Source organism: Alosa sapidissima, chromosome 23 (assembly GCF_018492685.1).
Source record: "Alosa sapidissima isolate fAloSap1 chromosome 23, fAloSap1.pri, whole genome shotgun sequence".
In the NCBI taxonomy this organism is placed as follows: Eukaryota; Metazoa; Chordata; class Actinopteri; order Clupeiformes; family Clupeidae; genus Alosa; species Alosa sapidissima.
The window spans coordinates 20280639-20290644 of NC_055979.1; the positions used below are offsets into that span (position 1 = coordinate 20280639).

At 44.4% G+C, this 10006-nt stretch overlaps 1 protein-coding gene across 5 annotated transcripts in view; it reads left to right on the forward strand.

Moving 5' to 3' along the window:
• nipblb (NIPBL cohesin loading factor b) overlaps positions 1–8723 on the forward strand; it is a 50594-nt gene extending 41871 nt beyond the window's left edge. For all 5 annotated transcript variants that reach the window (XM_042080394.1, XM_042080397.1, XM_042080396.1 and 2 more), the window contains exons 32-47: positions 137–190; positions 376–484; positions 638–774; positions 1332–1472; positions 1675–1768; positions 1922–2076; positions 2433–2523; positions 3249–3422; positions 3747–3937; positions 4076–4183; positions 4526–4726; positions 5172–5318; positions 6111–6475; positions 6705–6879; positions 7043–7231; positions 7726–8723. In XM_042080394.1, coding sequence (XP_041936328.1) covers positions 137–190; positions 376–484; positions 638–774; positions 1332–1472; positions 1675–1768; positions 1922–2076; positions 2433–2523; positions 3249–3422; positions 3747–3937; positions 4076–4183; positions 4526–4726; positions 5172–5318; positions 6111–6475; positions 6705–6879; positions 7043–7231; positions 7726–8094 — 2700 coding nt within the window. In that variant the 3' untranslated portion in view covers positions 8095–8723. The remainder of the gene's footprint in view (positions 1–136; positions 191–375; positions 485–637; positions 775–1331; positions 1473–1674; positions 1769–1921; positions 2077–2432; positions 2524–3248; positions 3423–3746; positions 3938–4075; positions 4184–4525; positions 4727–5171; positions 5319–6110; positions 6476–6704; positions 6880–7042; positions 7232–7725) is intronic.
• Positions 8724–10006: the final 1283 nt, after the last annotated feature.

A 10006-nucleotide genomic window follows, 5' to 3' on the forward strand; every position in this document is an offset into this window, starting at 1 on the left:
GATTCCCTAAGAAAAGTCCCGGCTGTGGACATATGCCTAACATGTCAACACATTTGTTATAAATGAAGGGATTGTGACCAGTGTCAGTGGAGATGTGAAATATGAGACTGATTCTCTCCATTCTCCCTTTGTGTAGGTGTCAGCGTGCAGAGATACGGGTTATGACTGGTTTGAGCAGCTGCTTCAAAACGTAAGTTTCTGATTCATACAAATGAATCCAGGACTGAAAAAGTGATCATATACAATTAATTAATTAACTTTTTTTTTTTTTTTGGCGGACGAAAAGTCACATGTCCTGTACTGCTTTATAACCTTAACCTCATTAGCCAGTGATTCTGTGGTCTTTTAATACTGTGTGTGTGTGTGTGTGTCCAGCTGCTGAAGGCAGAGGAGGATGCCTCCTACAAGCCGGCGCGTAAAGCCTGCGTTCAGCTGGTGGACAATCTGGTTGAGCACATCCTCAAGTATGAGGAGTCTCTTGCAGGTACAGAGCCTCTTAAGATGACCTTTGATTAATTCGGTGTATATCATGTTAAATTGCCAGAAGAGGTGTTGTAACTTTGTCATCTTTTTTACATAGTTGTGCAGGTAACACATTGTTACATTGACTAATTGATTTGTGCATGTATCTTCTCAGACTGTGAGAATAAGGCAGTGAACTCCAACCGTCTGGTGTCCTGCATCACTACCCTCTACCTCTTTAGTAAGATCCGTGCGCAGCTGATGGTCAAACATGCGATGACCATGCAGCCGTACCTGACCTCCAAGTGCAACGTAAGCAGTCTTCCTAACTATCTACCTACACTGTAATCCTTTAGACCCTCCGTTAAGATTCATATCTGGAAGACCATCTGCGGAAACTGTATTTCAGACGTTTGCAAAGCTCTTTTTGGAATTAATGAATGAGTGTGATGGAATTCAAGTGGGCTGTGGAGTGGTAAATAGCCTGGGCCTGCAAGTTGTCTGCTAATGTGTGTTTGTGGCAGAGGGGTTGTGGCAGCAAAAATCTGACTAATTTGTTTGTGGTGAGTGCTGTTCTGAACATGTCAGAGATGGCTTAGATTGGGTGTTGCTGTTTTTTGGCATGTGATGGTTTGTTATCTGCAATTATCTGATGGTTTGTTATGAGATGCAATTGTAATGGGCCTGTTGTTCAAATCACTTTTGCAGAAACACATGGCTAGGCCTTGGATTATATTCCACACAGCCTCTCTCAATACTAGCTCTTTGCCGCCATCTAGTGGTGGTATGCTGTATGCACATGTATGTGTTTGTACATGGGGTTCTCTGGTGCTGACCTTTCTCCTCAACATCCCTCTTTGTCCACTCAGACTCAGAATGACTTTGTCGTGATCTGCAACGTGGCCAAGATCCTGGAGCTGGTGGTGCCCTTGATGGAGCACCCGAGCGAGACCTTCCTCGCCACCATCGAGGAGGACCTGATGAAGCTCATCATCAAATACGGCATGCTGGTGGGTGAAACTACAAGTTAGAGTGGTCACAAAAATGCCTTGCTGACATGTTTTGCAGCACTGCTTCCGTATAGTTGGAACAGGCATTGGGAAGCTTGAACGGAACACTGAGGTGCCTTGTGCAGATGTAGTTTGCGTACAACAATAAACTCACTTCCATATTTCTCTTGGTTTTTTCTGTCTGTCTCTGTCTCATCGTCAGGTGGTGCAAAACTCAGTTAGCTGCCTTGGCGCTGTTGTGAACAAGGTCACTCATAACTACAAGTTTGTTCTCACCTGCTTCAACCGATACTATGGTAAGATATTCAAAAAGAAGTCTTCAGACCTCCTGAATCTCAACGCAGTTATGTCCGATTTAAAACAAAACGACAACAACAACAAAAAACTGCACCCAGGTGATTGATGAGGATTTGATTGACGTGTGGGATGTTTCTTGTGTGCTCTGTTAGGTGCGTTGAATAAGCTGAAGGTCCAGCACCAGGAGGACCCGACCGGCTCAGTGCTGTCCAGCAACAAGCCGGCGCTGCTGCGCTCACTCTTCACTGTGGGGGCCCTCTGTCGGCACTTTGACTTTGACCTTGAGGAGTTCAAAGGCAACAGCAAGGTACAGTATACCCTCTCGAGGAGAAGAATTAAACAGGCTTGTGTATAATGAACAGGACATATGTGTGTGTTGAATTGTTGTGTGCACATTTATTTACTAAATTACATCCACCTGAAGAAGATGCAGGGGTTCAGATGTTTCCTATAAATAAGGCATTTGAGGAAAAATAAACTTCAAGCAAAGACCTGTGTGTCCTGTGTTCAATAAAGTATCTATCCATCTAAAAAAAAAAAACTTGAATTTCCCCTTGGGGATCAATTATCTATCTATCTATCGATCGATCGATCGTGTTCTGGTGTCCCTAGAGATCTGTTGTTGTCCGCTCTGACAGACTCCTCGCTCTTGCTTTTGTTCAGGTGGTGATCAAGGACAAAGTGCTGGAGCTACTGCTGTACTTCACCAGGACGGACGATGAGGAGGTCCAGACCAAAGCCATCATTGGCTTGGGTAAGACTGTGTGTCGAAGTTGCTGCAGGCTATTAGAATCACCACATTTCTTTACCAGCGTTAGAGGGCTTGTCTGTGTATATGACTGTCAATGTATATGTGTATGGTTCAATAAATCATTAAATGCCTTTTAAAGTGGAATACTTTAATTCTAAAGCACTTCAGGTAGGAAGCTTTATTATCAAGCTTTTAAAATAGAGAACTCTATTACAGATAAAGTACTTAAGGTTGTGTGGGTACGGCAGAGCATTTGGAAGTAATTACTTAGAAATACTTGATTATAACATACAACTTATAATCAAACTCTTAGTGCATGAGATTTTTCTCAAGGATTTATGAGGCAAAACTTCACTTTGTCTTGGTTCAGTCTAATAGTAATAATAATACATTTTATCTATAACACACTTTACATTTTCAACATATCTCAAAGTGCTACAGGTTAAAAGCATCATTAAAAACAGTTAAAAGTGGTAAAAAAAAAGGAAAAACACATTGAAATATCATGAAAGGCAGCAGCCATCAAGGTTAAAAGCAGCAGCCAACCAGGTTAATTAAAATCACATCAAGCCCAGATGGAAAAAGATGCAGTATTTCATTGGCTATTAATTGTTAGATGAGTACATTTTTGCATTTACATCAGTAGGGAGGCATCTTGTCATGGTAACGGAAATGGCACTGAAATACTGCATCACGCTAGTTCTGACCATCTGTCTGCCCCCATCCAGGCTTCCTGTTCATCCAACACCCAGGCCTGATGTTCTTCCCGGACGTGAAGAACCTCTACAACGACATCCTGTCAGACAGGAAGAGGTCGGACAACCTGAAGATCCAGGTGTTGAAGAATCTGCAAACGTACCTGCAGGAGGAGGATTCGCGCATGCAAGAGGCCGACAGAGAGTGTGAGTGTCTCTAACGTACCCCCCGGCCTCACATCTCGGCACCTAGAGTAGTATCAGTCATCAACCTGTAGAAAATGAAGGCTGCTGTTTGTACATTTACATGACCACAATGTTGGTTAAGACTGGTTATTCACTCTTCTCTTTGTCTACTAGGCCTTCAACTAAATTGGATCTAAATTCTGGAATTTAAATTCTGAATGTCAAGCACATGCAAAACTCAAACTTTCCATTAAGTTCCAACTTAGAGAGAGAAGTCTGGTTCAATTTGTTGAGTTAAGTTTGATTGTCAGGCCCTGCTGACCTGCTCTCTCTCGCCCCCTGCAGGGAAGAAGCTGTCGAAGCAGGAGGACCTGAAGGAGATGGGAGACATCTCATCCGGCATGAGCAGTTCCATTATGCAGCTCTACCTGAAGCAGGTGCTGGAGGCCTTCTTCCACACACAGTCCAACGTCCGCCACTTCGCCCTCAACGTCATCGCCCTCACGCTTAATCAGGGCCTCGTCCACCCTGTGCAGGTACACACGTACACACACACACACACACACACACTGCAGTCACCCACACAAGCATGCCTGTGCTGGTATACACAGATGTATCCATTCTACATGCAGGTAAAACATGCCCGTGACCTTTCACCTTTGTCACATTTACAGTGTGTGCCCTACTTGATCGCCATGGGAACGGACCCCGAGCCCAGCATGCGAAACAAGTCAGACCAGCAACTGGTTGAAATTGACAAGAAATACACAGGATTCATCCATGTGAGTTTTTCTTACAACCCACCCCACACGATACACTCAGATACACATGGCAGTATGAAGATATTTACATTTCCACATGCTGACGTGGATTGAACAGAACTTCTAAGATGGATAGTTCCGGCCCTTGATTATGATTGGCCCCGCTCGGCGTGCCTAACTACACACACCTTAGCTGTTCTAAAACCGCTGGAACCTATGGCCTCCTGGGTCTTATTACTGAATTATAGATCTTTTCAAGTAGAGATAATACTTTAGCAGAAGCTGAGAGCTGTTCCCTTTCAATATCCAATAGAGTTGGAGTGAAAAGGTCAGTCGTCTTATTTGTTTGTTTGTCGTGTGCAGATGAAAGCTGTGGCGGGCATGAAGATGTCCTACCAGCTGCAGCTGTCCATCGCGGCCAAGCCGGGCTCCGTGGTGCGGGGCTTCCGGCAGGACGAAACGCACTCGGCGCTCTGCTCGCACCTCTTCAGCATGGTGCGCAGCAACCGGCAACACCGCCGCGCCTTCCTCATCTCCCTGCTCAACCTGTTCGACGACAGCGCGGTGAGGATTGCTGTGCAAATAATCAAATCCATGAAATCAGTTTCGATGATTACTTCTCCTGATTATGCAAACAACATAACAATTACTTTGCTGCGTTCTGTTCTGCAACAATGCTCTCGGTTTGCCTTGAATGCACCCCAGCACATTCCTTTGCTTTATAGTGGTAACTGTTGTATGAAGTCCTTTCTTTTGGCCTGTTTTTTTTTTTATTTGTTTTTAAGTTTAATTGTATTAGTTTAGAAAATCATTGAGTAATTGTGTTAAATAGTCATGATCTGAATATTGTGATTCGAAGCAGCCCTAGAACAAATTCTCATGTGGAACATGTGATTATGGTTCCCATGGTTGTTAAGGAAAAATAACCGATGCAGCCTGTTGAATAGACTTGAGACTTGTTGAGCACGAGCCGCAACTCTCAACATTTACTTTCCCACTCTCTTTTCAGAAAACGGAGGTTAACATGCTTCTCTTCATCGCCGACAACCTGGCCTGCTTCCCCTTCCAGAGCCAGGAGGAGCCGCTCTTCATTATGCACCACATAGACATCACACTGTCTGTGTCAGGTAGCAACCTGCTACAGAGCTTTAAAGAGGTAGGGGGACACACCCAATCCCTCCACACACACAGCGCATACAATCTCTGCCAGTAATCTGCTTCAACAGTCTGCTAACTTACTGCTACAACAAATCATCAAAGCGATCATGATCAGGTGAAAAAGCTACCCTGGCCATTACAGAGCTTTACTGAGGCACTCTAAATTAGACACACACACTTGCGTCCATTCATTCATTTAGTCACACTATTACAACAAATCACTAAGGCAACCATTATTGAGGTCTCATGTGTACAGACCTTACTGTCCGTATTGACCCTAGGCAGATGGTCAGGCCCTTGAGTCGTGGATCTGCTCGAGGTTTCTTCCTATATGTATCTCCAATTCTAGGGGGTTTTTCCCCTGTTACCCATGGGCCTTCTTTCTTTCTTTCTTTCTTTCTTTCTTTCTTTCTTTCTTTCTTTCTTTCTTTCTTTCTTTCTTTCTTTCTTTCTTTCTTTCTTTCTTTCTTTCTTTCTTTCTTTCTTTCTTTCTTTCTTTCTTTCTTTCTTTGATTGCCTACATTCTGTAAAGCGCCATGATACATGTGTAATGTTTTGCTGCTTTATAAGCACAATAAATTGAAATTGAATTGAATTATCAAGTTAGATACAGAGCTATGAGGAGGTGCTCCAACTCAGACCCTACACACACATGCATTCAGTCATTTACTGCTCTCATTCACTGCATAAGCCATGAGCATTTCTGCCACTTATTTATCCGGCAGGCCTTTTGAAAATCCAACTCGAGTAGAAATGAGACTCGGCTATTAACAATCCCTCTACCCTGCAGTCTTTACAGAAGGAGCCCAGACATCGAGATAAGAAGGAGAAGAGAAGAGAGAGGGAACGTGAGAGGGAGAGGGAGCGGGAGAGGCAGCGCGAGTACAGCTCGGACGAGGAGAAACTTCACATGAGCGCGAGCAGCTCGGACGAGTACGACGACGAGGAGGTGAAGAGGAGGCCAAAGAAGAGTAAGCGACAGGCGGCTGGCTTGGACTCGGACTCCGACTCGGACGTGGACGACGTCGAAAAGGTGATGGACCGTCTCCCGGAAAACCCCATCCCGTTGCTGGACTTTGCCAACGCGTCTCAGGGCATCCTGCTCCTGCTGGTGCTGAAGCAGCACCTTAAGAACCTCTACGGCTTCTCCGACAGGTGGGGACCACACAGACACACGCGCACAGACACATACGCGCACAGACACACACACACACGCACAAATCTAAATTCCTAACCTTAGTAAACACACAGAAACACACATGCACATCTCTGTTGCAACTCCATGGTAATGGACACACAACACTTCATACAAACTATACTCCAGTCTGAAATGTCAATTGTGAATTGTGATATTTTTCAACTCTTTCTGTCTCTCTCCCTGCAGTAAAATACAAAAGTACTCTCCCACGGAATCAGCCAAGGTGTACGATAAAGCCGTGAACAGGAAGAACAATGTGCACTTCAGTCCCCGGCAGACCCTTGAATTCCTCAGCAATGATCTGTCCAAGGCTGACATCACCTACGATCTTAAGAAGAGGATCGTCAGGCAATATCTGGACGTAAGCATGCCCCCTCTATCAGTTTCAGCTGCCTTTTTTTTTTTTTTTTCAAACTTGGGAATGGCCATGTATATATGTATGTTTGATAAATTTGACTGAACTTGGAAATGACCAAACAGTTTGGACCCCCTGACCCTGTCATATTCCTCCCCCACCACCACAGTTCAAGGTTCTGATGGAGCACTTGGATCCAGATGAAGAGGACGAGGAAGGAGAGGCTGCCTCAGCGAGCGCCAACGCCCGAAACAAGGCCATCAGCGCCCTGCTGGGCGGTTCTAGCCCCAAGAACCACCCGCCCCCACCCGCCGATTCTGAGGACGATGAGAGTGACGGGGATGAAAAGACACCTGGGGTGAGAAAATAAAGCCAAACATCTCTGGAATTGTAGTGTCACAATCTGGAATTGTAACAAGTCAATTGTAGTGTCACAATCTGGAATTCTAGTGTCATTGTAGTGTCACAATATGGAATTGTAGTGTCATTCTGTAACAAGTCAATTTATGGAGTTATCAGATCTCAGATTCAGTATAAAAATGTTCTGGACATCAGGTCACACTGACCTACATTAATCTACAAAGTCTGGTTGTTGGAATTGGGGTAAAAAAGCAGGTTTAAGAACTATCCATAAGACTATTTGTGGGCAGTAAAATGTCGTTGTGTTTGTGAAGATCCACATTAGAGCATGTATTGAGGTCACTTTCCACAATATGTGGAAAAGGGTTTTTGTGGTCATATGAGACCACAATAGCACTCTCTGGTCAATCCTCAAAATGTAAATGTAACACTGTCCACTGCTTTGGCACAGATTGTTTTCCTAACATGCTTTTCTTGGCTTGTTCGTCCTAGTCATCACGGCGCTCGCGGAGTCGAGGGGGCGACTCGGCAGAAGCGACTGGCCACATGAACGAAGCGGTGGAGGCCATGGACGTCATCGCCATACTCTGCCCCAAGTACAAGGACCGGCCGCAGATCGCACGGGTCATCCAGAAGACCAGCACGGGCTACAGCGTCCACTGGATGGCCGGCTCATACTCCGGCACGTGGGCGGAGGCCAAGAAGCGCGATGGCCGCAAGCTGGTGCCCTGGGTGGACACCATTAAAGAGTCGGACATCATCTACAAGAAGATTGCCTTGACGAGTGCGCACAAGCTTACTAACAAAATGGTGCAGACTTTACGGTCACTGTACGCGGCCAAGGAGGGCAGCTCCAGCTAATCTCTCTCCCCCACACACACACACACACACACACACACACACTTACACACTCATACCTTACATATACACGCAAAAACACGTACGTGAACACTTCGACAGGAACTCTCTGCAGCCAAACTTTATTGGGATTCCGGCATTTTCTAAAAACCCTATAGAGGACATGCGAGAGTAGTGCAGACACACAAAATAAGAGTTGGTTGTGGGGCGGGGGGGAAGGGCCAGAGATTGGGGATGGAGGGGAGAGGAAAAACGTGGAGGGACGTTTGTGGTCTGTGTTGAACTGCTGGTGGATCAATGGGACTCGACTAAGTTAAACAGGACAAAAGAAATTGTGCAGAAGGACTTGCTGGGATCCAGGACATAAAGACACAGACAAATGGAGAGATGCACACATGGAAGGAGAATGTTTGGGAAGCAATGTGTGGGAGCTCCTTCGCTGTTGTGCAGCAAACTCGGTTGTTTGATTTTTACTCCCACTGTATCATAGTTTAACACACCAAGAAGAAAAAAACAAAAACAAAAATGTTTATATCTGACAAAAAAAAAATCTGTTTAAAAAAAAATAAACTTAAAGTGAATGTTGGAAATTAGTCTGTTGATGTTCTTAATAAAGTGTTCTTGGAGTTTAACCTCGCGGCGGATGGATGGATTTCTTTAGCTTAGCGCAGTATCCAGGGCAATGACCTTTGACTTCGCCCCTCCCTTGTTTGGCCCTGCTGTCACGGTGAAGTCTCCAGGAAGTAATTTATTCTGTTTGAACCGGAGCATGCAGTATCTGTGGCCTACAGGAAGGAGCGGTGTCGGTTTTATTTTCTTTTTTTCTTTTTTTTTTTTTCTTTTTGTAAATGTAGATTTTGATGTATTAGGTCAACCCCCCCCCCCCCCCCCCCTAGAGAGAGAAAAGGGACCCCCCCCCCCCCCCCCGCACTTCTGGAGGAGCAAATACTGCAATAAATTTTTTACTTCTCTTTGTTACTCGTCTCATTTGCGTTTTACTTTATTTTGTTTCCATTTCGGTTTTGCTTTGATTTTTGCATTCGATGGCAGACGACGTGGGTATAGGCTGATAGTCATAGCCTCAAAGCCCTGTGAAAGCTTATGGGCCTCCTAGGCAAACAGCCTCTCTAGGTATTAAAGGGTTTTTTAAGGTAAACTGGGTGTTATGAACTCAACCCAAATCGTAGGGGTTTGTTGCTCTTTCAAAGTTTTTGAAGTTTTGATTTTTTGACTATTCATTTGTATGCAAATGTAATACTTTTTCCAACCTGTAGTTGTGTTAAGCTGCCAATCTACTGCAAGACATTGGTGGCACAGGCACGTTGGGGGAAATGGGTAATTCTGGATTTCATTCCTGAAAGTATGTTTACTACTGTGCATTAATGTGACAGCGTCCACCTGATGACCCCTGCAACCTGATGTCACAGTGAGGTTTGTTCTACAATCAAGTCCAAGCGCTAAATTAAGGCCTGTGTGTGTGTGTGACTGTTTGTGTGATTGGGGGTAATATGAAACAAATTTGTCAATAAAAAGACATGAAAATCACAAAATCTTCAAATGTGGTGAAACTCATGATTTGACAGATTGCAGGTCTCCAGTAATTGGGGCAGTCTGCCTGTTAGTCAGTTCTATCATTTATTATTATTCTATTGCATATGTTCGGGACATTACATACACTCGAGACATCGGAGAAGAGGGGACTTCTATTCCACCCATTTAATCAAATAAGACGTATCTTAGAAACCAATTCTCAGATCATGGTAAAGGTATAGACTTTTTCAAGTGCCCCTTAGCTTAATCCACATGTCCTTGTGTAATAATTACAGCTAAACTCGAATTATAAATCACATACACCTAATGTAACATGTTATGTTTGCGTGCAAGAGATAGTTAGCCTACAGTATTTTCTAACTCA